Source organism: Anopheles cruzii, chromosome 3 (genome assembly GCF_943734635.1).
Source record: "Anopheles cruzii chromosome 3, idAnoCruzAS_RS32_06, whole genome shotgun sequence".
Lineage (NCBI taxonomy): Eukaryota > Metazoa > Arthropoda > Insecta > Diptera > Culicidae > Anopheles > Anopheles cruzii.
The window spans coordinates 19,467,870-19,495,347 of NC_069145.1; the positions used below are offsets into that span (position 1 = coordinate 19,467,870).

General features: G+C 47.1%; 3 protein-coding genes across 3 annotated transcripts in view; 2 read left to right on the plus strand and 1 right to left on the minus strand.

Moving 5' to 3' along the window:
• Positions 1-4,307: 4,307 nt before the first annotated feature.
• Positions 4,308-5,476, plus strand: LOC128273276 (uncharacterized). The gene is made up of 2 exons (XM_053011212.1): positions 4,308-4,322; positions 4,413-5,476. Exon 2 carries the CDS (start codon positions 4,434-4,436, stop codon positions 5,421-5,423), a length of 990 nt encoding a protein of 329 aa, XP_052867172.1. The 5' UTR covers positions 4,308-4,322; positions 4,413-4,433; the 3' UTR covers positions 5,424-5,476.
• A 2,262-nt stretch (positions 5,477-7,738) lies between these two features.
• Positions 7,739-27,478, plus strand: part of LOC128274447 (uncharacterized) — a 38,813-nt gene continuing 19,073 nt past the window's right edge. The window contains exons 1-4 of the mRNA XM_053012657.1: positions 7,739-7,801; positions 7,870-7,956; positions 25,909-25,997; positions 26,065-26,125. Coding sequence (XP_052868617.1) covers positions 7,739-7,801; positions 7,870-7,956; positions 25,909-25,997; positions 26,065-26,125 — 300 coding nt within the window. The remainder of the gene's footprint in view (positions 7,802-7,869; positions 7,957-25,908; positions 25,998-26,064; positions 26,126-27,478) is intronic.
• LOC128274446 (RNA-binding protein Musashi homolog 1) overlaps positions 8,723-27,478 on the minus strand; it is a 62,270-nt gene continuing 43,514 nt past the window's right edge. The window contains exons 3-7 of the mRNA XM_053012656.1: positions 25,678-25,809; positions 25,201-25,567; positions 24,443-25,128; positions 24,036-24,356; positions 8,723-8,956 (exon numbers count right to left, since the gene is read on the minus strand). Of these exons, the coding sequence (XP_052868616.1) occupies positions 8,863-8,956; positions 24,036-24,356; positions 24,443-25,128; positions 25,201-25,567; positions 25,678-25,809 (1,600 nt within the window). The 3' untranslated portion in view covers positions 8,723-8,862. The remainder of the gene's footprint in view (positions 8,957-24,035; positions 24,357-24,442; positions 25,129-25,200; positions 25,568-25,677; positions 25,810-27,478) is intronic.

Below are 27,478 nucleotides of genomic sequence, written 5' to 3' on the forward strand. Positions count from 1 at the left end.
ATCCCGCACTGTACGAAATCGTGAGCGGTTTTATTGAGGAGCTGCAGTCAGTTCCAATGGTGCACTACGAGAGCAGCTCCATAGAAGCGAAGCAGTGGAGCGAAATTTTTGGCAAAATTAATCGATTTCAGTCGGAAAACTTAGAGCTTTTGGCCCAGGTCAATTTTGCAACTTACGACGAGACAAGCGAGAGAACGATGAGCGAATTAGTGCAACGATTGGATCGGTTGATCGCCAGCTTACCCAAAATTTATGATTCGAATTTTTCGGAGCCGTTTGCCGAATGGATTCGTTCGCCGGAAACACTTTATGCAATGGTTAGACCAAATTTATATAGTACGCGCCGTAAAGCTAAGAAAATTGAAAAATCGGCGTAATAAAATGTGTTTAACATCACCGATTGGCAAAAACCGTGAAGTAGTAAAATGTCTGATTTACGGGTTTTCGTTTTGCCTAATTGCAGGGCTACAAGCGACCTGGCGGCTCCATTAGTAGTCTGAATTACTCGGGCCATTAGAAAACGCTAAGTTACTGAGACGTTTTAAACGTAATCTCATGTTAGAAAATAAAATCAAACACTCGAACTCGACTATCGTAACGCAACGTATTATCGTATTTCATGATAACAAACCAATTTAGATCACATCCGAACGGATCGGTCTAACCCCATTGTTGTGTTAGAATGGCCAATTTGAAACGCGGGTTACAATTTTGACAAATAGAATTGATTATTTGTGATAAGTTACATTACAAGTTACAGACAAGCGTATATATTTGTAATTCCAAAGTGTTTGAATGATTGACAATAGAATAAGAACTAGACGAGCGTGCGACCCCAGCTCAACCACATACGATGAGTTTCTTTAAGATAGTGAAGATGCATACGATCACCGAATACACGATGTAAGAAAACATATCAAAAGCCGTCTTATGCGCTACATCAAATTTGAAGGCATGCTGGAGGCGATCTCCCGCCGAACGGGGATTCCGCGTGGTGAGTTCGTGAAGAGCGGCGGCTTGTGAAGGCAGTCGGAGAACGGGTGGACTTTCCGAAAGCGCTGCGCGGAAACACAGGAGCGGATTAGCGATAAAGGAAGATCATAAAGGGTAGCCTTTTCAAAATTCCAAGAAATTTCGCCATGCTCTGAAAGACCGTGTCATCGACCGCGATAAAAAAAAGCAACACTCGTTATCGAAAGCCGTAAACGAGATAAGTTCCCGATGGTGCCGAGGGACCTTCGGGTTTGTGCAACATTTTGATGAAGACAACATGTTAGATGCACAAAAGTGCTCGGGAAAGACAGCCCCACAGTTGGTATGTGATTGGTTTTGATTTTAAATTGTGCTAAACGCTGAAGTGCCAAACTGGTTAGAAACGCGCCCTAGCTTTACATTTGTGCAATTCGTTAAATATGTCTGGTAGACGAGAAACCACGGAACGTGTGGCCGATCCTAGTTCGTCTACCTTCAATGAGCTGTTGCACGGTGATCAGCATGGCTACGACCATCGGATACACGACGTGCAGAAACACATAGGGCGTCGCCTTAAGCGATACTTCAAATTCGGAGCCATGCTGCAGGCGATCTCAGAGCTAACGGGAATTGAACGAGTTGATCTGGTGAAGGGCGGCAAAAGTCTCTATCAAGACCAAAGTAGCGAACACGGATCCAAATACCATGCGGCACACGTCATCCGTGTTGGGACCGTCAGCGAGAAGTTGAAAACGAAAAATCCTGCACTTTACACTAAACTTATCAACTACATCGGCCACACGCAAGTGGTGCCGATGGAAGCGAACCAATGGACCGGAGTCGGAGGCAAGATCGATCGCTTTCAGTCCGACAATTTGGAGCTTTTGGCAAAGATCAGCTTCAAAGTGAGACAAAATGAGGAGAGTAAAGGCGCATTGAAGGAATTAGTAGCCCGGATGGATGTGTTGATAGGTAGCTTTGGGAAAATTCCTTTCGTTGGCATGGACTACGCAAAGACTGTCGAGGAATGGATGGGACCTCCAGAGGAGCTACATGCGTATGCGTCCAAGACTTACTATGAAACTATTAGTGAAGCCAAAAACCGTGCGTAAAACTAATAACTGAGAGTAGTACATCAATGAGAAACGAAAGAATAAAAACGGGTGGTTTCTAGTTCTCAGACTCTTTATCGAGTTCAATGGCCAGCTATATCACTCGTGTACGCATGTTGGTGTCCTTTGAACACAAAGATATTTTGGCTTCAACTGCTCCATATTCTAGTTCAAAGTGTCACTCTAGTGTCAAATTTTTTTAACCAACTAGCCTGAAGAATTGATCGCTTATGACGAATTCAGTTTGTCCGACACCGGTAATGATAATGGCATCTTATGAGGAAACATAATACTTCATCCGACTGGGCAAAGTCGAAAATCCTTCGTCTTTTCGTAGGGTTTGTGTTGTTATTATTGCCATCTCAATTTTGGTAGGAATTAGAACATTAGGCAAACGTTAGGGGTCTTAATTTCATAAACAACTTGGCGCCTCCATCGAACACAATTTAGATGCAATATCTTGGCTTTTTGTATTAATATTGTGTATATTGAAAAAGGGATTAGATGTTTTACCGACAAACTGGTGATGTTTGTTTTATTCACAATGCTTATCTTACCGACTGACTTGATACCAACTATTGCCTCGGACATGGAAGCACTCAAGAGTACAAACAATGGCTCAATACCTTTGAACAATGCTGGTAACGGTAACGCTTTCTTGTGCTACAATCTTGAAAAGGCGCGATAAGTATTGATTCTTCTTCCTTGATTCTCATCCTTGATCCAGCCACTCTATGTCTGTCTCTGTCTTTTTATCGCCGTCCTGTTATGTAATTCCTTCGCGCTAGGGCACGCTGCTTCCTGATGAGGACAGCTTCACCATTGACAGAAATGATATCGAATGAAGCGAAAGCTCCGATGATGACGGACACGAACTAACAATCTCAATCTATTTCGTGATCAGTCAATTATTGGGTTCAGCAGTCTACTCTCAAATTAATCACAACTTTCCCTCAATTTATTATTTCAATTTATTTATTCCTGCGGTGAACTTACTGTTTCTTCTGTTTCTGTTCTTCAACTGTTTGTTCATAGTGGCAACGTTTCATTCGGCTATTGTGATTGCTAAATGTGTGAGTCGTAGTGGCAAGCGTATTGTCTATCGCGAATATGGACTGGCGCAACCAAAGAATATTTACAAACATATTTTCTTCTATCTTCTTATTTCGCGCTACAACCGCTGCGCGGTCTTAGCCTGCACCAGAGACAATGTTAATATCTCTTGTGCTATTCATAAAGGATGTGGAAGGATGCATAAAGGATGCCACCAAAATGCCAAAGTATCGATATGTTTAAAATAAAAATTGCAAAAAGTAAAATTGTGTCAAACAAGTCCGTTCGCGTTCATGATCATATCTGTGGTGATATCATTCCCAGTTCCCACTATAAGCGCCGTAGCGTCTTGTAGCGCTGCTGCCCGTTGATTACGTCATGGTTGCATCACTCCACTCGAAATAAAGCATTGATTAGATAAGGCGAAGTAATAGTGAAATGTTTGCCTTGTTGTGGAACAATTGTGTGCTAGCGTAACGTTTCGCTGCATAGGAAACAACCTCCACATTGTACTGGTCTGCTTACCAAATATATGCATCGAAAAGTACAGTGGGGCATTCACTATATTATATGTGTCAATTAAGTATTAAAATGATAAATATTGCACGGAAGCGTGTGTGAGCATCTTTCACCCGGCGCTCTAAACAACAAAAATGTGCTGCGCTTCCGACTGTATATGGCCGCGCTGTATTCGTTAGTTGCGTGTTTGCGCGCCGCGAACGTTGCTCCTGACCGCCTGACTCATTCTTCGTTTATTTGTGTTTACTTGCTCCGGGTTTTACCGATCGTTCCCGGCTTGGGAAGAGAATAGCGCTCGCTCACGATGTGTTTTTGCCGCTGCTGAGAGAGATCGTAAGATGCTAAAAACACATTCAGAAGTGTTGCTAAATTTGGCATTCTATTCAGTGCAAGTTAAGCAAAACCCCTGACTCCGTTCTGAAGATTGATTTTTAGTTTAAGTTGCGCAAAATATATGGCGTAAGCAGCGTAAACTACTTGGCGACTCCATCCAAAACCTTGCCTTTGAGATTTATGTTTGAAGAATTCGTCGCGAGCGGGATCGGATGTCGCGAGCGGGATCGGAAATTTAAGAGAGCGACTGTTCCCTAACCCACGAACTCGCCCCAACGAACTGGCAACGCTGCCTTCGCTCAGTGTGTGGCGTGTCAACGTGCCGATCGGTTGGTGAGAGTTTTGCAGCTTGCGTTAGATTACTAATCAGTATAAAAGAGTGCTTTCACCACTTAACACTCGCAATTCGTTCGCTCCACACAGTCCGAAATCACAAGTGCAGCGATGGAAAACGACGATCGGGGAAAGAAGACACGTCGGGAGGATAAAACGAAAAAGAAGAGGGTAAAAACCAACCGCATCGAAGATCCCAGCTCATCCACCTACGAAGAGGCGCTTCATGGGACCGTGGACGAGTACAATCGCCGTAAAAAAGATCCGAAGGCGCACATAGAGGATCGGCTTAGGCGCTACCTGAGGTTCGGAGCCATTCTGCAGGCGATCTCGGAGCTGACGGGGATACCACGGCTGGAACTTGTGACCGGGGGTAGAAGTGTCGGACAAGATCAGCGCAGTGGCCACGGTCCGGACTTCCATGCGGCACACGTCATCCGGGTTGGCGATGCCAGTGAAAGATTGCGGAGCACAAACCCTTACCTGTACACCACTTTGCTCGACATCATCGGCCACACCCAGGTGGTGGAAAGGGAGGCGAACGTATGGCACGGCATCGGGGGTGAGATCGATCGGTTCCAGTCGGAAAATTTAGAACTTCTCGCGAGCATTGACTTTAACCTCGTGCGGAATAGAGAGAATGGAAAGTGGAATAGGGAACGGAACCTGGAAAGGCTACTGAATCGGATGGATCAAGTGATCCAAGGTGATTTGTTTCTGGAATGGGATTTTCCTCGCACAACTGCAGAGTGGATTGGGTCACCGGAGGATCTCCACGAATACGCCGACAGTCATTACAAACAGTTTATGAACGATTATTCGTGTCGAGAGGAAGCTTCGCAAGAATCAAACCATTCCGATGAAGACGACTCAAGCGATGAAAACATCGAGGAGCCGTCTCCGCGATCATATGTGCCTGGTAATTTTCCGCGATCACATGTGCCTGAAACCCCGAGAGATCATAACCATAATGCCTCGAGACAATCCGAGGACCCTGGGACCTCGCGAAGAAGCGAAAGAGAGGGAAATACAAACAATCGTGGACCTCGATGCGCTTTTTGTGGTCAGTACCATTCTGTGCAATTGTGCACCATTCTATAGCCACGCAAAGTGTGAAGCAAGAACGCCATCGTTACTAATTACAAGAATAAAGATGCTGGAAAATCACAAGCTAATTTTCATTTCATTACGATGACCAGAAGTATGACAGGTTTGGTTTTCATCGCACGTCACGTAAGCACAGAGCCGAACTTATTTTAGCTACCGGTTATTTGGCTGAGCATGATTATTTCGAGACATTCAAAGAACAGCAAGAGAACGTCTAATCTGAGCACGGTCAGTCGGTCGATGTTGTCATTTCAATTCTATCGCATTGCGCGCATCGGATTGCGACGCGCAAAACAATAATGCGTATAAATTTAATTTGAAAAACATTTCTCGTAAGCCAATAACATGGATGCTAAAATCGAGTTGACTTTAAGAAAGTCCATTGTTTAAAAAGGGCCTGTCGAGTTCGAGTAGAATAATTCGGTTTATTAGAATCAGAGTGTCTAACAAGTCTAAGCAAGTTCATTGTAGCCGAAGTTGCCAAAAGCACTTTGAAATGCTTGATGAATACACTCCGTTGAGCTTGGAGAATATTATCAGCAGAGCCTACATCTAGGCGCATTTAGAATATTTATCCATCCAAACGTAATACCTCATTCAAAAGTAACTTTTCTGCGAACTTTTCGAATCCTTCCGACTGAAAATATTGAGACAAAGGAGCATTTGGTACTTGCGCCTCATTATTCAAATGGAGTTAGTTTGACTTTCGATATTTAATATGTGCGTATTGCCATCCAATCAACATCGCGAAATATTCTTTCTCCTTTTTTTGGTAACATTTTTAACGCGGCCGCTTCAACGGCAGTTTCGTGATAGTCTCTCTCTGCCATCCTCACGCATTGCTTCAGAGCCATCCGACAACCTTGTCGCTTTTCCATCAATGAATCGGTCGACCTTCAGCCGTCCTTCAGCGACCGGCAGCAAATCCACCGGGCTGGACGAAACAGCTGATTGGAGCCCCGGGTTTTTCGAATGCCGGCCCGGCCCATACTATTTCCGCTTCCGCGCACGAGCCCTTGGCCACACCAAAGGACGGGGAAAGGTCAAACTGCCACCGGAGACTCAAGCGTGCCGCCGCCGGCCGAATCGAAATTCTTTCCAGACCCACCGGAGTCAGTCAGTTGCCCAACCAAATTCACTCGCAGCAGTTGCGTGCGCTTTCGTGGTCGTGCCGTGAGGCATCGTGCATTTGAACCAACCCATTTGGTGTCCGTTTTGGCAAAAAAAAAAAAGTTCCCCCAACGAAAACGTTGTAAACACAGCGCAGGTAAACACACCGGTCCGGTCCGGCGATCCGGAGCCCCCGGTGAACCGCTGCTCCATGCATTTCGCTCGTCCGAATTTCTTGGTCTGCGTTGCGTTCGGAACACTGCCTAGACCAATGTGTGCATTTTATGGCGGCTTCTTTTTTTTCTCCACGCTTTGCGGAACTGATAATCTCCGCGGCCGCGAAAACGGTCCCCACGGGTTTGGCAGCATTTGATAGCGTATCGCACTCGCTCGCGGTTCAGTTTCGCGAACGTCGCCAAATATAATTTATTATCTCCCCTGCAGGTCGACGGTCGGTCGTATCGTACGTGCAAAAAAGAGCCCGTTTTCGTCGAACACCTACTGAACCGGTAAGTGAACTAGCCACCTGAGCCAGGTTTCCGGTGCACGGGACGGTTTGGGTCGGTATTTACTTTGGAAAATCATCCACAAACGCCAGTGGAAGGTGTCAGCGTGCACGTGGGTCGTTTGAATAAACGGTCGAATAGGGCATATGGCAGTAAAGCGCCACAGGAGCTTACCACATGATTCGAGCGAACCTTGCACGCCGTCCATCGCTGCGTGTTACGCAATGGAGAATTGCGAAAAGTGTTGGGCTGGGTCCGTTTGCTTAGTGTTTGCCGAATTGTTTCACTCGAAGAAATGCAACAAGTGGCCCAAAGCAAAGCCCGTTTGCGTCACGCCAACGGCATCGCCAGCTGTTAGCTGAACGCATGTGAAAGGCACCCAGAGTTGAGGGCAATCAATATGGTTTAACTTGAGTGTGGTAGGTTTAGGCATTTTTGGAAGTAACATAATTTACATTTAGACTTTTTACTCGAACAAAAAAGATTTTTATCGATCCTGAATTGATCAGTGTTGCTTAGTTATTGATTAACGGCTTCAAAAGAGGAGAAAAGACATAGTTTTGTATTCCAATATTTGGCCGGTGACCTGCCACTGAATTAGTTTCTTGCGCACCACAAAAGCACCATCAGAAACAAGGCAAAACCAAAATGTCTAATAAATCTGTTTGCACTTCTCTTAGCATCAATTGTAAAATGTCGTTCCGAGTGGTCTCCTCGCCGTTCGTCCGCCGGCTGCTGGACGTCAACAACAGAAAGGTAACCACATTCCACACTCCCCGTTTCCCGATTGGCCCCGTTTTAACGATAAGCGGATGTTGTTTCAGCTACTCCAGCAGCGCTCGGCATCGACGCGCGATCCCTACTCCGATCCGCGTGGGTTTAACTACACCAGTATGAAGAAAAATCCAGCGGTAAGTAGCTACACACGAAAAGTTTCTTTCCACTCGTTCCCAACCAAAAACGAACACCCCGGCCCTTTCGGTACGGTTATACGATGTGAGGAAAAACGGTTTATTCTTAATTACGCAACGCTTACATTTAAATACCGCACCTAATGTCTATGTACGCTACGGTTACGCTATTTTATTGCTGTCTCGAACGCACACCAGTTGGCGCTTGCGGTTCGACTATGTTTAGTGTGAGAATGGCGGCCCCCCAAATCCACCTACAGGAAGGTGGTCCAGTAGGTAACGTTCAGGATGAAAAACGAAAAGGGGAAGAAAAAGCGCGAAAATTTGTCGATACAGAGCGCCGTTTCGCGCCCGTTGCAGAACGTGTCGTACTTGGGCACCTCCGACGAGCGGTGATCCTTGTTGTAGCCGTTCTTGTTGAACTCGATCGCGTCCGACAGGTCCTCGTCCGAGTAGCCCTTCATCACCTTCGTGGCCACCGGGCCCATGTAGTTGTTCACAACCGCGAACTCCATCAGCGAGAGAAACACAAACACGGAGCACGACGACATCCACACGTCGATTGCTTTCACGTACGAAACCGGCGGCAACGACTGTTGCGATTGCGTGTTTTGCGTGGCTAGAAAGGACAGTCGGAAGTGGGTCCATTGAGTGGTACGGGGTAACCGGTTCACTACGGGGCACTTACCTAGTGTGAGCAGCGAGGTAACGCCCAGCGTAACGCGGGCTGGAATGGCCTCCGGTTTGATCCAGAACGATATCCAGGACATGACGACGATCAGGGCCGACGGGATGTAGGTGTGGAAGAGATGGTAGCCCAACCGGCGCCTCAGATTGAACACCACCGCCAGGCAGGTGAAGTTGCCGGTCGAGTACTCGATCGTACAGTCCGTGGTGTAGTTGTTGCTAATGTCCAACTGCGGGAGCTCGATCTCCGGGTTCACCACCAGCGGATCGGTCATGTTCCAGATGAACACCAGATCCTGTACCGTGTGCGATACTGAGGCGCGTTTGTGGGGAGAGGAGCAACGAAAACGAAATAGCGTTATTATGGGCGATTTTCTGTGATTTAGATAAAATTGAGTAAAACAAAATATTCATTAGTATTGTTTCCCCCCCTGGAGGATGCTTGGCGTGTAGTTATCGGGTAGTGCCTGAAATTAAAGTGGGAATCAATGGAAAGAAAAGAAACTTATAATCATTCAACTGTAAATTCAATTATTACCCCATCATGCGATAGGGCATAGTTAGGCGACGATCATAAGATCCCGTACCACTGTACCCACCGAAGCATACATTACCTATTAACCCATCATACGTTAGTCGTTCAATGTACAGTTATCATACTACCATTTACGTGGACTACGCTGTGATGCTGGCAACGGCCGAATGGTCAACGAATCGAACGGATACTGAAATCATTTGGCAATATGCGAACCGGTAGACGAATGTAATAGGTCGAACAGGAAGACACTCAGGGTACAGCATAAATATTCATTACGGTGCGTCTAATGTTGAACCAACTTAAACGGGGATTCGAACAAATCAATCTAATGTACCCAAATTGAGATCCGAAACAAACGTGACTACACGCAAAACACGCAAAGTGATGCTAGAAACAGAAATCAACACTACTGCAGGCACCATAAGGGGTCCCTCATAGACACAAACACTACCCAGAAGAAGGTAACAGCAGCAAGACAGTCAGCAAGGCAGGTTCTTACACTAATAATACTTTATTTCAAATTCATATTGTTGTGCCACCGGTCGAGCCGGTAGCATCACTACAATTGTTTTGTTGTTCGTTTGCTCTCTCGTTTTTTTTTTTTTGCTACAATTGTTGGCAACGGTTTACAAATGTAATAAAGCCGTTAATAGGGTAGCAATACTTGCTATACAGGCCTACTGGGAGAAAGAAAAAAAAGAACAAAACATTCTACTGAAGGTGAGAAAACAACGATGAGCAACAACAGTACGTATGAGAGGCGAAAACAGAGAATCGGATATTGTATTAGTTGCAAGCCATGATCAGAACCAACGGGTCACCTAAAGCCGGCTTTTAGAACGTAATAAGCTGTAACGATAACCTACGTATTAGCAAAGAACGCGTACTGAACGCGTCTCTATTACAATCTAAAGTTTCGTTACAAATTGGAAACGGTTTAAGTCGAAACTCAACAAACGGAGTGAAGTAGGTGTGTCACAGAAAGTAAAATAATGAACCAATCTAATTCTACGTTATAACATACAACAGTGACCAGTGTTCATACCATAGTGTGTTGGACAGCGTACGAGTACAGGAGGCTATACACTAAACAAGTATCTGAGTTTCACGCGACATACGGGCCGGTTCTGTAGCCGGCCTGAAGCTGGAAGCTTTCGTAACCAAACTATGTATACGTGGATTGTACGTTGAGATTGATACATTAACCGGCCTCCGGTTGGCCACTTTGGGTGTCCCGGTAGGTAATACCCATTTGTTTTGTTTTGCGTTCCCCTTGCGTTCGCATTTAAGATCAATTTTTCTTTGTGGATCGACAAGCCGGCCATTTGAGATTACTTTAAACATTTTCTAACACTAATTAACAACTACTGGGTTTCTACGCGTACCAAATTGCTATCTGAAAGTAGTACTACTACCACTACGGTCTACTAGAGAGAGAGGCTACGTGTTACAGACCATTGCGCATTCGCATTCTACAAAAGTGTGTGTTTCAGCGTTTTGTTGTGTTTCTGTGTGTCTGTATGTGTTGGTTTATGAGTCTCTACGGTACGAATAAGATCCGATTAAAGTACATTTGATGCATTTATTGTTGCTTGCGTTTGATAAGTCTACTAGTCGATTAGTTACAATCACACTCGTATTGCTCTACCACTACATAATGGGCTCCGTTATGTGTTTTACAGTGTTTTTTTGTTGTTGTTGCTATTTATTTTTATGATGTACTACTTTACTTCATAATAGTTAATGCTTATAATCATGCACAGACGCTCACATACGATCGTAGCTACGATCCCCCCCTCTGTCCAGTCGTTTGCGGGCACGAGGGGGTTACGAGAAATATTTGTTTATAAAGTTTATATAGGTATATTTTTTATTGTTCTTTCAATTGAATGGATTATCTGCGTATTTTTGTTACTACAAAGAGTTTTGCTTTTTTAGATTAGTCATGGATACTATCATTTATTGGCATACATCCAAACGGGTATCTAGTTGTTTCGTTCTCGTCCCACAACTATCATCCACATCTACCACAATCTATAAAGCGATTGATACAAACGTGACACCGCGTGGTTGAAGAGGAAGTTGTAGAAAACAATAGAAACTGGAAAAAGTGGTGCTCACCGGAGAAGGTACAGAAAAGTTTCGACTGGACGACACTGCCATTAGATATTGTCACATGAGTTTCCGATGTTTGTCCGAGCATATTAAATCATACGATAGAAAAGGGTCTGCCCGAACATCAGGGGTTATTGCAAAGTGATATGCGTTTCATCTAGGTGGTACCGACTATGGTTCTAGTGATAAATCGTTTACATTTTCTGATAGAGTCTTACGAGTTGAACTATCGGAACGAAAAATGAAATGAAAAACAAACATCTACACTCCAAGCGTAACTTGCTCATCTGTGACACATGCGCGAGTGGTGCCCGTTGCGCCTTAACTCTCATCAACGATCGTACAGTGTGATTACAAGAATGACAAAACTATGTTACTATGTTCAGCAATGAAAAGGAGATCGACTTAAAAGTAACCGAAAAGGACACACAGGAAAATAAGAAAGACCAAGTGTCTTAAGCTACGGACCACGGTGATTCGGTGCTTCGTGTATGCAACAACTCTAAACAAAAACGTTACCAATGGAATCAAACAGATACTCCGATACACGCTAGTGTTTACAGTTTTCTACAGGTCCAGATGATTTATTGTATTAGTTATTTGCTTCGCAGCGCCATTTTGTTTCTGCAGTTTTGTTTCATTCAATACATTCTGCGACGCTATGCGCACTACTCAAGTGTTCCGCACACAATTGTTCTACGCAACGTAACGTGGCTACGAACGAGCTGACTATGATGCTCTATTATTGCTATTTAAGCACATGGCCCACGGCCCACGGCCTATGATGCTCGTGATGTTGGGAACGAAATCAGGGAACTGTGATTTGGTGAATGTGTTGGGAAACACGTGTCAAATGGTGAGGGAAGAAACAAATGACACAACGCAATAGAACGGAATCCTACGTTGAATGTACATGTTGATGTTTGCTAAACGAATGTGTGACAAACGATAACGACTCCTTAGCCGCTCCTTACGTGTGTGAGATGTGTTATCGAATGATTGACAAACTGTGCGACGAACGATTCGAAAAGTATTTGCGCAACGGAAACGGAAGTACAGTACTATATAGTGATACGAAACGTCAAGGAACTACCGACGAGAGCAATCGAAACAACTGATTTACTGCTGCCTCGACAACGCAACCTCTCCGCAAGGTTGCTACGTTTTACGTGATAGATTATCAAATTGAGCAAACTGTTTAACACGCGAAAATTACCACACTACTACACTGGAAAATAAGTTGCGAAGCCAAACGATACATCACTGCCCGCAGGTGCGTAAATGCACACCGGGGGCACTGCTAAGTTACTGGCTAATGTACATCAACCTATATTGTGTTTGTAAAGTACGGTCAAACATTGAGTGAGCTTTTAATTTTTTTTACACATTAGTTTTGTAAGGTAATATAAGATAAAATATGGTGACGAAGTAGTTAAAGTAATCGTAACTAATCAATACACGAGTTATGCTGCTAAGAAATAGAAGAAAAGTCTACCACTTTTCGTAAGATCATGATATATAGTATGCCCAAGGTGTATATACGTTTCATACGAGCGTGTTTGTGTATAAGTGTGTGTGTGTGTGTGTGTACGGTCTACAGTAGCAACGGCGATTGCCTACTCTATTTGTCTACGATCTACGATCATTTTACCTTTTTTTTTTGGTTTTCGTTACTGCAACAGACATAAATTGTTTACTTTGTCAATACGTGAAATGTGCGCAATGGCGTTTTTAGTTCCTTCCAGGGGGACGCACACTCCAGGGGTGCTTTCGTCAGAACACATGTTTCTTTATTCTTCTCGCAACGATTATGTATCGGTTACTAGGCTACTACGATTAGCGAATGGGTAGTGAACGGGATGTGCAACCATGTGGTGGTTGGTTTCTGGGCCTCTGGTCGTAAGCGGTCCAATCTCCGTCCGGAGATTGGACCGCGCCCAACTGGCGTGTCAAACTAGAATTTAGTCAAACCGTCTACTCGCAGCAATTGCACAATTGGGCATTTTTTATTAAACCGCAACTATCCTTCGCACGATGCTTTACAATTGTATCTGATCTGGTTTTGAGACAAGGAAATCGGGACGTGAACGCAATGTTGGGCCAGCCAACAGAGAGCACTGTGGGAAATTTTTGAGAAACTGTGTGATTTCCTCGCCTTAGGTCGCCTAGATCGTTCAAGTTGTTTTGCAGCATAAGTCGGCAATAAGTATCTCAGTCTGAGCCCCGGCATTGGCTCGGCCCACGAAGGTGACGACAGTAAATCCCTTTTCGTTTCGTTCCGTGTTCAAGAGTGTCTCAAACTACGCACTAACCACAACCCAATGCTACATGTCGAACCTCAACAACAACCTTAACAACACCACACACAACAATCATAAACTACACCGTACGGTTTTCGGTTACGTATACAAAAGCTGCCGCGTACTCTACACGCATCCAATGCTCGGGGACACAGCTAGCGATGCCGCAAGCCTCAAGTCGCGTTCCGTTTGGAGTGTTGGAGTGTGTGTGGGTTTTCACGCTACTACTCGCTAAAGAACTATTGTTTGTGTCGTATATGTACAAGTGGGGGCTGAGTCGTCTACTACTCGCACTACTACTACCATCAGTACGTCACAAGTACAATCACTATTAAAAGCACTGCCTAGCGTACCGTTCCTGTTCGCCATTACCTGTTCTCTACCGCCAAATCGAGGGCTTTTCCCGAATGCATCCCATGCAACTGCACCGGGTTTGGGCACAACCACACACAGGATCGAAGTACTACCGCCGCAAACCGAAATCCAGCGGCATCAAGGTTCGGGTGAGAGAAGCTTCAATACGCCATTACGGTTTGCCCCGGTTTGGATTGTTTTTGTTTGAAGATTTTCACGTTTCCTTTCCATTTTATTTCAATTACTTTACCATTCTCGCACCGTATTTGCCACTACTTCGTTCGTCTTCGCGTTTTTTGTGGAATTTTAAACCAGATCCAGGTGTTGAGTGGTTTTTGTTCAGTTTTGTTTCCCAGTTTGTCAGCCGCTCTTAGCATTCGCTATTGCCCCATTCGCCGATGCGGATGCGGATAGTGACGAAAGACTGGTAGCTGGCGGGCTAACGGTTGGAACAGTGATCACATTGTCGACACTAGTTTGCTGATAATAATCATGATAATAATAATGAGTGTAATAATAATAGTTATCATATCGTAATCATATAATTAACGTTATTGCTTTTCCGTTTTCTCTTGGTTTCTTTTTTTTAACTTCCTCCGTTTATAGCTCACTTACTTACTTAAGTTGCTTGTTTGTGTGTTTGCGTGTGTGAGAATTTTAATCTTCTTCCAGCAACGATTGCTGCCCGTCTTTAGTTTGTCTTTATGCTCGCCTCCGGCTTTCATTAAAACGCGTGCCATACTTCGTGCGCCTCAGCACCAGCGTGCGGGTGCACTTATCGAGTTACAGTTTTCCAATGTTGTGTGTCTTTTCACTCTTTTGCTGAATCGTTCGCTCGCGTCTTTGGGAGCCCCTTTCCAGACAGTTGTTTTATTTTAAGGTTTTTTTTCTTTTATCGTTAAATTTAGCTTTTTACATTGGTTTTTCCGGTTGGTTTTTCTCAAATAAAAAATAGTATTGTCTGTTTAGTGGTAGTTTCTCTTTGCGGCTCGTTCCCAGCTCCCACAGCATTAGGTGTATCGTTCGTTCAGTTTCAATTTTCGACCCCCCCCTCGGAACACTGCGTAACGTTCATTAGACTGTGCTCGCTCGGGTGTAAGGGTCCACCACTTTATTGCTCCAAAAGAACTGCCGCTACAGGGCGCGCGAGTGTACGCGAGATCGATTCGCAAATCGATGATGATCGAGATCTAGCGTCCGCCGGTTCCCACTGTCTTGGATTCGATAGCAAAATATTCGGGAATGATATTGCTTTTGGTAATTTTCACGAGCACCAAAGCGTATTTACTTAAGTCTCCCAATTTTAGCTGTATCTGATGCGATACGCGTGAGTATACCGTCAAGTCAAGTCGAGTACCTTTTTTGATGTTGAATCGACCCACGGTTGATTGCTTGTAAGAATACATTTTACATTCGTAACTCTCGCACTCTCTCTTTCTCTCGCTTTTTCGTGGTTTTTGTATGCTTGTGAGTCCCTTTTCGGAGACGCGGAAGATTTGAGACACATATTGAGTACGTGGGGGAGCGTTACCTTTCTGTAGTTTAATAAAATTCATTGATTTAGGTATAAATCCTAAAAATATAAATACTAGTATGTATGTATATATATATAGTCATATATATTTATATATGAAAGCGTCATGTTGTCTTTTTCTATTATTAAATCCTTCTTTTCATGAGACGTCCTAATATTGAGGAAAAGGGAACATTTTCCGACACTGACAGACACTGAAGCGTTTATACCTCGCAGCAACCTGCGCAACAGGAGGCTCTGACCCGCAAGATGTGTTGTTTTCTATTTTCCCAATTATTAGTGTGAAAAGAGTGACCGCTCGTGGGTAAGATTTGTCTGATATTTTCTTCCAATTCAAGTTTCTTCGGGTTTTTTTGTCCTCGCCTACAGCAGACAGGGGGATGTTCAAAGCGAAGTGAATATAAAAAGCCAACAGTTATTGGTCTTTGCAGTTGCATTGTTTTGTTTTTTGTTTCTTTGTCACAAGCATAGCGCATAAGGGTACCAGGTTCAAGATAATTCCCCCTTCGGAATCACCCAGATTCGCGGCCCGCGCAGCCCCAGCCGCGGCGTGATGGATTGCTTAAAACTATCACTCCTTCGACGATCCTGTATCGATAGCTCACTTTTTCTGTTTGGTACATGGTGTGTGTGTGTTTGTGTGCCGATCACGACGACCCATTATGCTTCTGCCGCCAGTAGAGCACGCAGTAGAAATGAAACACATGTTTCTTACGCCTAGCCAATGTCGAATAGTAACATTTACATCATTCACTTCCCACGAAAGGCGTAAGCTTTTGCGAAGACCTTTTTCCTCACTAGCCCGAGCGCATCGCCGTGCAGTTTATCCGCTGAGTTGCTTATTATCTACAACTGACTTTAAAATGGATCAAAACCTAAGATTCAATATTCGATGGGATTATTCAATGTGTGTGTGTGTTTTTATGTGAGTGTGCGGTCGAGCGACTTCGTGTCTGTCTTTCTTTGAACTTTATCGCACGATCGCGCGGCCGTTAATTGCAATCTAGCGCCTACACACACTGCTCCTCCAATCACTAACGATCGCCCGCCATCGTGAGGTCCCTTTTGGTGGTCCTCACGGTGCACTCGCCACCACGGACCATCGTCAGCAGGCACAACAGCAGTTGCTGAAGCTTTCTGTCTCCGTCTTGCGATGAAAGTTTTTCGACAACCCGTTCCACGGGGCGGAAAAGGCCCACGGGCCGCGGTCTTTCGCTTGGTCCACGGAATTTTAGCATCGAAACTTAACATTGTTCGCTCTGGTTCGCACCCCTCACCGCCACCCGGGTAGAGGTCTAGTATTGCTTCGACTCGGTCCGAGCAGGAAGAGGTTGGCCGGTTTTTCCGGGCCAGTCGCGGCTGAGGTAGGATGAAATTCGTACTGAAATTCTTCACTACACACAGTGTGCTTCACACTTCCGGTTTGGTTTTGTACATTTGTGTAGCAACAATGGTGAAGAAAACGTAAAATACAACCCGATCAAGGCCAAGACCAAGGGGTAGTGGTGTTCGTAGCGTGCTTCACAGCATGCCACGGTTCTAGGTAGCTCCTAGTCGCACTCTAGCTCGATACATCTCACTCTCAAGATTGTTGTCACTTAGAGATATAAATTTGCAGCTCGTATTTTCTCTATGTCTTTTCCCGTACGTCCGCTCTGCGCCTGCAGAAGCGTGGTCGGCAGAGTTTTCGTCTCTTGTCCTTGGTAGTCCGTCTTTGTGTGCCTTTTGCCCTGCTCGCACCCCTTTGCTAGTATAAATATATGTATGTATATGGAAGAACGTTGGTTTCCTTACTTAGCTTAGAATATTGATGACACATTGCATGTTTGCAACTCTGATTTTGGTATTTATCTTCTTTGCACCCTGCCCTGCTCGAAATGCGCTAACTCTCTAAGAAACGATATGTCTGTATTTTGTTTTCTTATGTAAGTTCGGTTTACTAATGTTTAGCGTTTGCACAAGTTACTTTCTTTTTTCTTTATCGGTTCAACATTTACAATATTACAGTTTAGTATTTATACCTTTTTTTTATACGTTCCTTCTCTGACCTAGAGGAGGATCAGGCGCTTGTTTTACACGCCGTCCTCTAACCAAGGGACACTTTCCGGAATGGATGCTTTGCCGAATAGAACAGTGTGTTTGTGATTTTTTTTTGTTGGGAGGGAGTAACAAACGATGTTTATTAAATGAAACACAACTCTAGCAACGATGTTTTACGTTTGTTTTGCTCATTACTGCAACTGTTTGGTTGGGCTACAGAATATCTACTCATACGCATTCCGCCTAAAGAAGTGATAGTAATAGGACAAGACAAAAGGCAGGACAGAAAGGATCGATCGATCGAAGAATAGCTACGCACTACCCGGAGCCAGTAAGGGCCACTAATTAAACGCATCAGATAGGCTTGAGCGACCACTGACAGCTTCGGACGTGACACGGAGAGAAAAGTACGAGCCGCTAAGTAACACGTGGTATATTAACAAAACAACTGCAAATTTACACGAAATTTGTAAACCAAAAAACAAACTGACGCTACTACGTTACGTTAAAGTTTAGAAAAACCTTACAACCGTGTTGATGGTGTTCGCTAGACTAGTGGCTAGTAGTAACATTTAGCAAAACGGGAGCTTTTGGCATGCCTTAACTTAAGGTGTGTAAAGTCGGGTCTACAGCTTACGTCCGACGTCCTAAATTGGCCCACATTCCGGTCGTTTGAAAAGCGGTTACTGTGTGGGGACCGAAAATGAGCCATCAAAACGCATAGTAACGCCACAAACGTACAAACTTATACCTCTAAGCCAGTCTTGAGCAACCGTCTTGATTCGTAGTACGGCAGTCGGAGAGAATCTGGAGCCAGAAGCTCAGTACCGAGCATTAAGGAGAAGTTCCGTGAACTGAGTACGCAAATGACAAAATGTGTCTCCAAGCCAAGGGAAATCAAACCCCGTTTTCTTCCGGCACCGAGAGGAAACCGAAATTCCGAACGTTGTTTCCCATTGTGGACAAAGACAGAAAACTTCAACAATCATTACCACCGAGGCCGAAGGCAACAATATTAAGCGGTGTTTTGCGATAGCTTTCGATAGGCAAGGACCACCAACGTCATGCTTGAGCGATGAAAAACTGAAGAAAGGAGAAAAGCACGATACTGGAAGTGAGTGCTAAACGTAAACGACCAGGGCGAGCGACAATACTGACAACAAAATTCACGTTTAAATACTTGAAATGAAACAAAACAAACAGAACCTAGATAAGAGGCCAAAGAAAGTAACTTCTTACTACTGGAGACAGAGAGAGAGAGAGCGAGTATTGTTTTTGCTTTGCGTAAGAAACCCAACCCTCTGCGCCCTTGGTGCGGCTCTCGCGGTTTGGCGGCGGCAAAGTGCACATTACCACGCGGATCTCTGATGGATCGCGGTCGAACGGCGTGTCCGAGAGCGCTGCAGTCAACGAAACGTGACTGACACATTTAGCTCGTCTAAGAATAGCGCGCCCATATGGCTTTCGGTGGCGGTTAGAAGACCCATCCCGTCCCATCCGTCCGAACAAAACCCGGTTCGGAGCCCCGGTTGGATTCCGCCGTTTGATTGATGGATCGTAATGCTCGGTCCGCTGCCAAAAAATTCAAGGATTCACTTAAAACCCCGGTCGCGAAACGGTGTACTAATTGACAGGACAGGGCCCCGTCCGGACACCAAAAGAAACACCGGCCGCTGCCGGCCGCTGCCGGCCGCTGCCGGCCACTACAATGTGTTGTGTGGAAAGCAGTTGCTGCCAAATGCAGCTTCCACAAATCCAGTTCCCGAAAACTTATCCAACTTAAGCCTACGGATATTAGCGCTAAATTAAAACAGTCTCATCGGGTATCTCGTGTGTCGTAAGTAGCGGGTGAGTTGCCTCATGGGGTCAATCTTGCGTCCTCCGGCGGGGACGATCACTACCACCGGGTGTGTGGTCTCTAGGAACACGATTGTAGCCTAAACTTGTCTCGCGCGAGTCTCTATCACAACGGAACCGCGTGCGAGGACCATAAAGTGGTCGCCCGAATGGTCGGGTGAATACTAAGAATACGGCTACCGCTACCGGCATCGGGTGGAGTCACGTGCTGCGGCACGCATCAGGACAGGCGCGGCATGCGGTGATCGGATGCTGGCTCTGTGGAAGAAAGCTTGGTTTCCACTGCGACCGCCACCGAACTACCGCGAAAGGCGGATGCACCACCGGTCTCAACAGTGACTGTCTGGGTACAATCTAGAAGGAACGAAAATAAAAGAGAAACGAAACGATAAACGTGAAGGCAACTGAAAGGAAATGAAAACGAAAATCCGTAGTAAAGATCCCAACAAAGGAAAGGAGTACAAAATTAATGATTCATTAAAGTAAACGTCATCGAATTGTTTGGAATCAATATCGTCAACCCAACCCAACCAGCGCCGGATGAGCTATTTATTGCCGAAACAATATCTGCGTCTGTCCGCGACCTGACGACAACCAGCCGGGGGGTGTCGGTACTTTTACCTATTACCGGACCGGAGATCTTAATATAGACCAAAGGAAGCAACGGAAATAGACTTCCGTTACAATGTGAGTAAAACACAATCGACAGTACGCGCGGGCGGCACACAAACTCCATCCTCCATCTGCATCATTATCGACTGTTGAGTGAGAGAATCAGGAGAACGCCGTCACGCCGAACCCCAGCATAACTCCGACGGGGTGACTGTGAAGGTAGATGGCGCATAAATTATGCAAAAATCACCGTGTGACAGTTGTGCTGTCTCTCGTGCATATCACTCGACAGTGCACAGTGCGGTCGCAAGGACACCGCGCGGCGGTTCGATCCGCTGACCGGAGGTTGCGAGAGGGCGACGCCTCGTTCGCGGCGAACCCACCTCGCTGCTGATCGTCGACACCCCACATCTATAAATACAATAAATAGATGAGTTATGAAGTCACACACCGGTGCGCCGCCCTTTACCACGCGATCATTGATGAGTTGGAGGGCGGCGAAGAGTGGCAGAATGACCGACCCGATCGCCAGAGGCCCTCTTAAAAATAGACTTCCCCCCGCAAACCGGCTCCTGGCAACCGTGTGACGGCTACCCCTCAATCACTTATGAATGGTTTAAATGTCAGAGTGTAACAAGTTTCGGGGCCGGGTTGGCAGCGCCATAGCGCCGGAGACTGCGGGCAATCCGGCGTTATGCAACCGCAACCGTGTGGAATGCATCGACCTCTCATCATTGGCAGACGATCAACTAAAATAAACAGTTTACCGACAGTGCCTTTGGATCGCTCCCGTTTGGCCGCCCCAAAACGGACGAAACGGAGTGACAACATATTAGTCACCGGACTAGAATACACGAATGAGTCGCGGAAGCCGCTCAGCCAGTTGAGTCAAGTCGAGTGGATAGTGGATTTCTATTATTGAGTTACTTTTACCCGCTACCGTTTTTTTACATATGTCTAAACCACCAGAAGAACGATCGAGAAATGAGAAACATCGAGAGACAATCGACAGTGATAACAACGGAAAAAAGATGCGCGCCCGGACGACGAGACGCTATCACAGCATAATCGTATACAAAAACACAACATACAAACGGTCAACAACAAAACAGATCGAAGAACACAGAAGAACACACACAGTACAGAAGAAGTACGGGAGAAGGCACAGAGGACACACAACAGAACAGAGAGAGAGGAAGCGCAAACAAGAAGTGTTGGTTGAAAAGAAATGATTGTTGTTGATGGGCGGGTTATGGGTTGGTTTTCGTAAAAATAGTCATATTTATTAGTTGCCATTCGTGCTTTTACAACGAAAAGATAATGATAATGGTAATAATAATAGTAATAATAGTAATAATATGATTCATAAGTACAGATCGGCTATCAAAGCGCGCGCGCTGTGCGAGCCAAGCGTTGTTGTTATAATGTTATGGATGTTGTTCTCAAGTCAAGTGTTGCGTGCTGTGTTGTGGTGTGGTGGCGCATTCCGCCCCGCATGAGGCACAAAACGCACACGCACCACACACACGACACACACGCACACACTTGATGCGACTAAACACTAAAGCATATTACACTAAAAATATACGTACATATAGTAGAGCATTACTAATATAAATAGCGAATGAAGTGGAAAATGAAATGAATAGAGTAAATTAATACAATTACAAGAACGTATGCATCCGTTCAAACTAATGATACCACATTTATAATACTAGTAGTGAGAGGACCTCGAATTAGTGTCGATCGCGTTACGCCCTTACGTGGCCTATCGTTGTTGTTGATGCGTGTTTGAGTGTGTACCGCGCAGTTTACCGACGCAAAAGCAAGCAACGGAAGCGCGTGGCTCGATTGGGTTAGAGAAGAAGGTGGTGATCGCTCGCCCCGGTTAACGATCGTCTTGTTCACTTTTCGGAGCATGAAAGCTATGACCAAAGAGAAGACACATTGCCACAGTACAACACACGCGTTTAAGGGGGACGCGAAAGCGAAACTACTTACAAAGATGCGCGACATGAAAATGTAAAACAAAAGGTTTCATAAATCTATTATAGGAGTGAAGTAAAACGCCCGAAACTGCCCTCCAATCACGCGCGTCTAGCATCTGTCGCCCTAATACACGCTACACGCTGCCGATATCCGATAACCGATAACCGGGAACACCCGCTACACTAAATAGTTTGCATACAGCTAGTAAACCTAATTAAAAACCGTCAGATGATACCTACACGAATCGAAACACATTCCAAACACCCGCGGGGGGGCCAATATGTTGGAATGTATATAATTTGCTTCTCCTTAAAAACCGCGCGACCCGCGTGGATTCCCTCTTTCGTCTCGCTTACGCGCGCCTTTAAAAAAAACTCGCGTTGTTGTTTCATTTGTTTTCTTGTTTCTTTTTTTTCACACTGTAAAACCAGTTGTTTAGTGCAACACAGTCTTCTCTGTACATAAACTAATTGCTAATGTAATGAGCGCAAGTCAGAGAAAGAGAGAGAGAGAAGAAAGGAAACCCTTAAATGCGTTCGCGAGAGAGCTCGACCGAAAAAGCTAAGTATCGATTCCGTCGATCGATTCCGCGCTCCGACCGGATCGGAGTCTGCTGCGTTTTTCTCTCTCTTTCCCTTTCCTTACGTTTAATTCACAAAACATAGGATAAACTCTAGATAAGTAGATGATGCGCTCCGCGACGTGCGCCGCCTAAGAAGAAGTCGATCGTGTCCCAGAGAGTGTGACGCGCGATCGCTCGAAAACCGCTTACACTACTAATAATAAACTCTCTCTCTCTGTATCTCTCTAGGTGGTACTAATAATGATGAGCGAAGGAGTTAGAAATCGTAACAGGAGTGTATTGGCGTTGATGGGTTGAAGGTAGAGAGGTGACGAATGAAGGCAAAACACACATGTACACAACAACACCGGAATTAAGAGAAGTGTGCAAAGCGTGTATGGGGGCGCGGCGGCGCGTATGGCTTTCGCAAAAGCAAAGATGAGGAAGAGGAGAAAAGCAAAACCAAGGAGATCACAATCACAACTCCGCTCCGACCGAGAGTCCTTCGAAGAGTTTCCGTTCCGTTTCGGCTTCGGACGAGCCAAACGCAGCGCTTCCCGCCCATCCGATAATTAGCTCCCTGTTTCCTACTTTCATTTCGTCTTCTTGTTGTTTGTACCCTCTCGGATGATATGCGCATCCATCCGCCCCGCAACGTGGTTGTTGCTCTCGCACTCCCCAAACAGACAGACAGACAGTCAGTCGCCCGTCGCCCTCCGATCGCGAAAGATTGATTTAAAATGTACCGTACTTCATCACAAACTCTGGCACTTTCTGTCGCGCGCTCTCGTCCTCCCGCGTTCCTCCCGTGTTCCGCCGTTCTCCGCCAGCTATCTGGCCCACATACACAACCATTCTCGCACACGTGCCCCCCGTCATCGTCCTTTTTCGTCGGTTTCGATTTCGATTTTCCCTCCAATGATCCATTTTCCGATCCGACGATCCGTGCACTCTGCGTCTCTGCATGGTGCAATAGCCTAGCGGCCTTGGCCACTCTACTTCGCGCGATGCTGCTGGCGGCGGCCGCGTGTGGAGTACTTTCCGTTCGCTTAGTGGTTTTTTGTTTCCAATTTACATTGTATAGATATCTATATATATATATCTATATATATATATATGTACTTCTCTCTTATGTACTTATGTAGCAGAATTAGCTTCTCACACACTTGATATCGGTTTGTCTTCTCACTTAATGCGCGCCTGTGTGTGTGTGTGTATTGGTATCGCGTGTGTATGTGTGTCGGTGTAGTTTTCCCTCGTCTTGGGTTTTCCACGGCCCGGGAGTTCCGTCGGACTAGCGCGGGTAAGGGTGGTGGTGATGGTTGCTGCGGGTGGGTGTGGTAGCGGGTTTGGTGGGTGGTGGAAGAGTGCAGATCATTAGGAGGCAGACGTGTGTGGGTGTGTTGTGGGAGGTTTGGTGTGACGGAGACGCAGACAGACAGAGAGACCATGGGGAGGGAGAGGAGAGCTCTAGACGAAATTTATACATACATTCCCATGCCGTACAGCGAGCCCCAGTCGACGCCCTGGAAGCTCGTCATGTCGACATTGGCCAAACTGTAGCCCTGATAGGGGTTGGTCAGCCCGGCGGCTGCCATCTGGGCGGCGGCGGCCGCCTGCTGGCTCGCCTGCTGCGGGGCGGACTGCGTGCCGACCGTCGCGCCCGCCACCGACGTCGGGTGCGGGACCTGCTGCTGCTGGGCCTGAGCCTGGGCCTGGGCGGCGGCCTGGTTGACGGCCGACATCGGGTTGGCGGCGGCCGCGGCATTGGCGGCTGCGGCGGCGGCCGATGGAATGGGATATGGCGAGTACCTGCGCGAGGGAGAGAGAGAGGCAGACACCCGTGGTTTCCGGTTAGTAGTGCTCGATGTCAGGAATTCCGTCTCCAGGACACCTACCTAAAGCTGTGCAGCGTCGGTGGATATGTAGCAAAGACTTTGCCGAATCCGTTTTGTACTTGCATGGCGGCGGCAGCGGCCGCCTGGGCGGCCTGAGCCTGGGCCTGCACCATCAGCGGATTGGTGGCGGCCGCCAGTGGGTTCACCAGGCCCGACGGGTTGCCGCCGGCGTGGGCCGCCCCGACAAGGCGGGCCGCGGCGGCCGAGGTTGGGCCGGGCCCCGCCGACATCGGCACGCCCAAGTTGCCGAGAATGATGCGCTTCTGGAGCAGCTGCTGGGCGGTCGGGGCGACCGCTTCCTTCGGTTGCGCTTTCTTGCACTCGACCTTCTTGTTCTTGATCGTGTGGAAGTGGATCTCGCACACCCGATCGACGACGTCCTCGTTCTCGAACGTCACGAATCCGAAGCCCCGGTGGCGCTTGGTCTGCTGGTCCATCAGCATCACCGTTTCCTCGACCTTGCCGAACTGGCTGAAGTACGCCTTCACCTCCTCGGCCGACGTGTCCTGGCTGACGCCACCGACGAAGATCTTCTTCGTCTTGTTCGACTGCGTCTTCGGCCGGTTCTTGGGTGTGGCGTGCTTCGGGTCGATCTTCTTCCCATCGAGCGTGTGGATCGGCACCTGGAGTACCTTATCTACGCTGTTCGGTTCCTGGAATGTGATGAACCCAAAGCCTCTGCTTCGCTGTGAAGAAAATGGCCCCGAAAAACATTAGTACCGATCGGGTGGGGGGGGTCGAACCGTGCGGGTGCTTACCTGTGTGACGGGATCCTTCATGATCAGCACGTCGGTCACGGTGCCGAACATGCCAAAGTACTCCATCAGCTTCTCGGACGACGTCTGCCAGCTCAGCCCACCGACAAACAGCTTGCCCGGGGCCGGATCGCTACCATTGTTCGGGGTCGAGCGTCCGGACGAGCTGCCGTTGCTGGAGTTGGGCCCCTTGAGGCACCCGTTTGTGTTGCCCCCATTGGCCTGCTGCTGCTGTTGCTGCTGCTGCTGAACGACTTGCTGCTGAACCTGTTGCTGCTGCTGCTGCTGTTGTTGCTGTTGCGAAATGGGTGCCTGTTGCTGGACCGGCGATAGGGACAGCTGTTGTTGTGCTGTCTGCGACTGTTCGCGGCTGAAATTACGAGAAGCACACATTCTCACTCTTGAGTGACTGGAGCGCAAAGATTTCCACATCCATCTCTCTGAGCCAAAGGCTACTATGGATCGCTTTTGGCGACTTACCTTTTAATCTGTTGCTGTTGGCTCGCTGCAACGGCGGCGGCCTGTGTGGCGATAAGGGTCGGTTTGATTGGCACCAGGGCAGTATGTATCTCGTGGGTATCCAGCAGTCCGTTCGGGTCGAGAGCTCCAGCGCTGCAAGAATATGGAGGGTGAAGAAGAATTTTATCAGAAACACTCTCAACTCGTCTTCTCATCGTCTAATCTCGACTCGTCTTCGCCTTTTGCCCACAGGTCCTGCCCCTGGTGGTTATCATAGCAACGGCCGTCGCCGGTGTCTCCGGATTCATGGTCTACTGCGGGTTTACCCGTACCGATGTGAGGTAAGCGCCGCGTGCAATCTAATCCAACATCGCCGTAGCTAAAATTCCTCGCCTCGTCTAATTGCAGCCTCGACAAAAAGGTCTTCGAGCACGACACGATGGACGTTATGGATCCGAAGAAGAGAAAGGTAGGTCACCGTCCAGGACTCGCCCGGAGCGTTCCGTTTTACAAACCAAACTAACTCGCATCAGCCACTCACCTCAGGGCATAATTTATGGATATTTTTTCCACGGCGGCTGGCCGCCAAGCCGTGTGGGGGACAGGAAATGTGGAGTAAATGGAGTGAAAAATGTCCATCAATTAACGCCGTAACCGCTAATGTATGGGGTGTGGAAAGCACACTCAAGAGTCTTGATAAAATCACCCTCCTTAATCCTGGCCCTGGCCGTCTGGCGCGATCGATCATGGAAATTAAACACAAAGGGTTCCGCCAGGCGCCTAAGTGGGTTCCTGTTGGGCTACCGTCCCTCCCTCTGATCAGAATTCCAAAGATTCCCGGGCGTTAGTTACCCTCGTTCGGTTCGGACCAATATGCTCCAATGTCTACTTCGAAATGGATCTTCGCTTTGCGTGCAGGACCGAAATAGGCCACCAACTCAAGGCCGGCCCACCACACGTCCAGACATGCTCTAAAGAGGGCGCTCGCTTGTGTCCCTATACAGGATTGGTAGCGAAAATTGAGGTTAATTCGCTCGTTGCTGAAGACTTTTCACGGAAATTGAGCCGTCAGAGAGCCGTGCGTCCGTCCGTGCCGACGGTCCGTGTGAGCCACGTGACAGGTGAAAATGAATTTCCGGGCAGCCCAAGCTGCCTCGCTGTGGGTGTGTCTGCCCGACTTTGGTGACCTCGTGTAGTGGGGCACACACAACAGGTTACAGCAGCAGGTAGAGTACTCCGCGACGGGAAACCACCCCACACGGGGATCCCGATCCTTCCTCCGATTTATTTCCGAAAACCCGAGAGCGAGTTCCATATTTCTTTCCGGTCCGGTCCGGTCCTTTCCGGCCCACCGACAGGTTTCGCGGGGTGTGGGCAAGGCTTCCGAAATAGGCCGTTGAACCCGCGAGCGGTGCACTGCGATTATGTGTGTGTGTGTGTGTGTGTAGGGAGATAATTCACACACCACGCTCTCTGGTGTGCGTGTGCGGAGGAACTTCACCCAAGAATCAGCGACACCCTTCGAGGCGACGAGGGTTGTTCACATAATTCGCAACGCTGCTGCCGATCCATATCCATCCAGTAGCCCGAGTGAGGGGTCCGAGTGTCCCCGGATCTGCCTGAGGCATTCCGCTGAAAGTGCTGAAAACTATAGCTAAGCCAAAAGACTCCCTCTCGAATCTCGGAGAACGAATCTTTAAATCATTCTTTCATGAGCGAGAGAGAGCGAGTCCCGCGCGTCCATCGCTGCCTACTATGACGTCATAGTCCGCGACTCCTGACGCAACCACACTAGGGGAGCGCACCGCACACACACACCCAT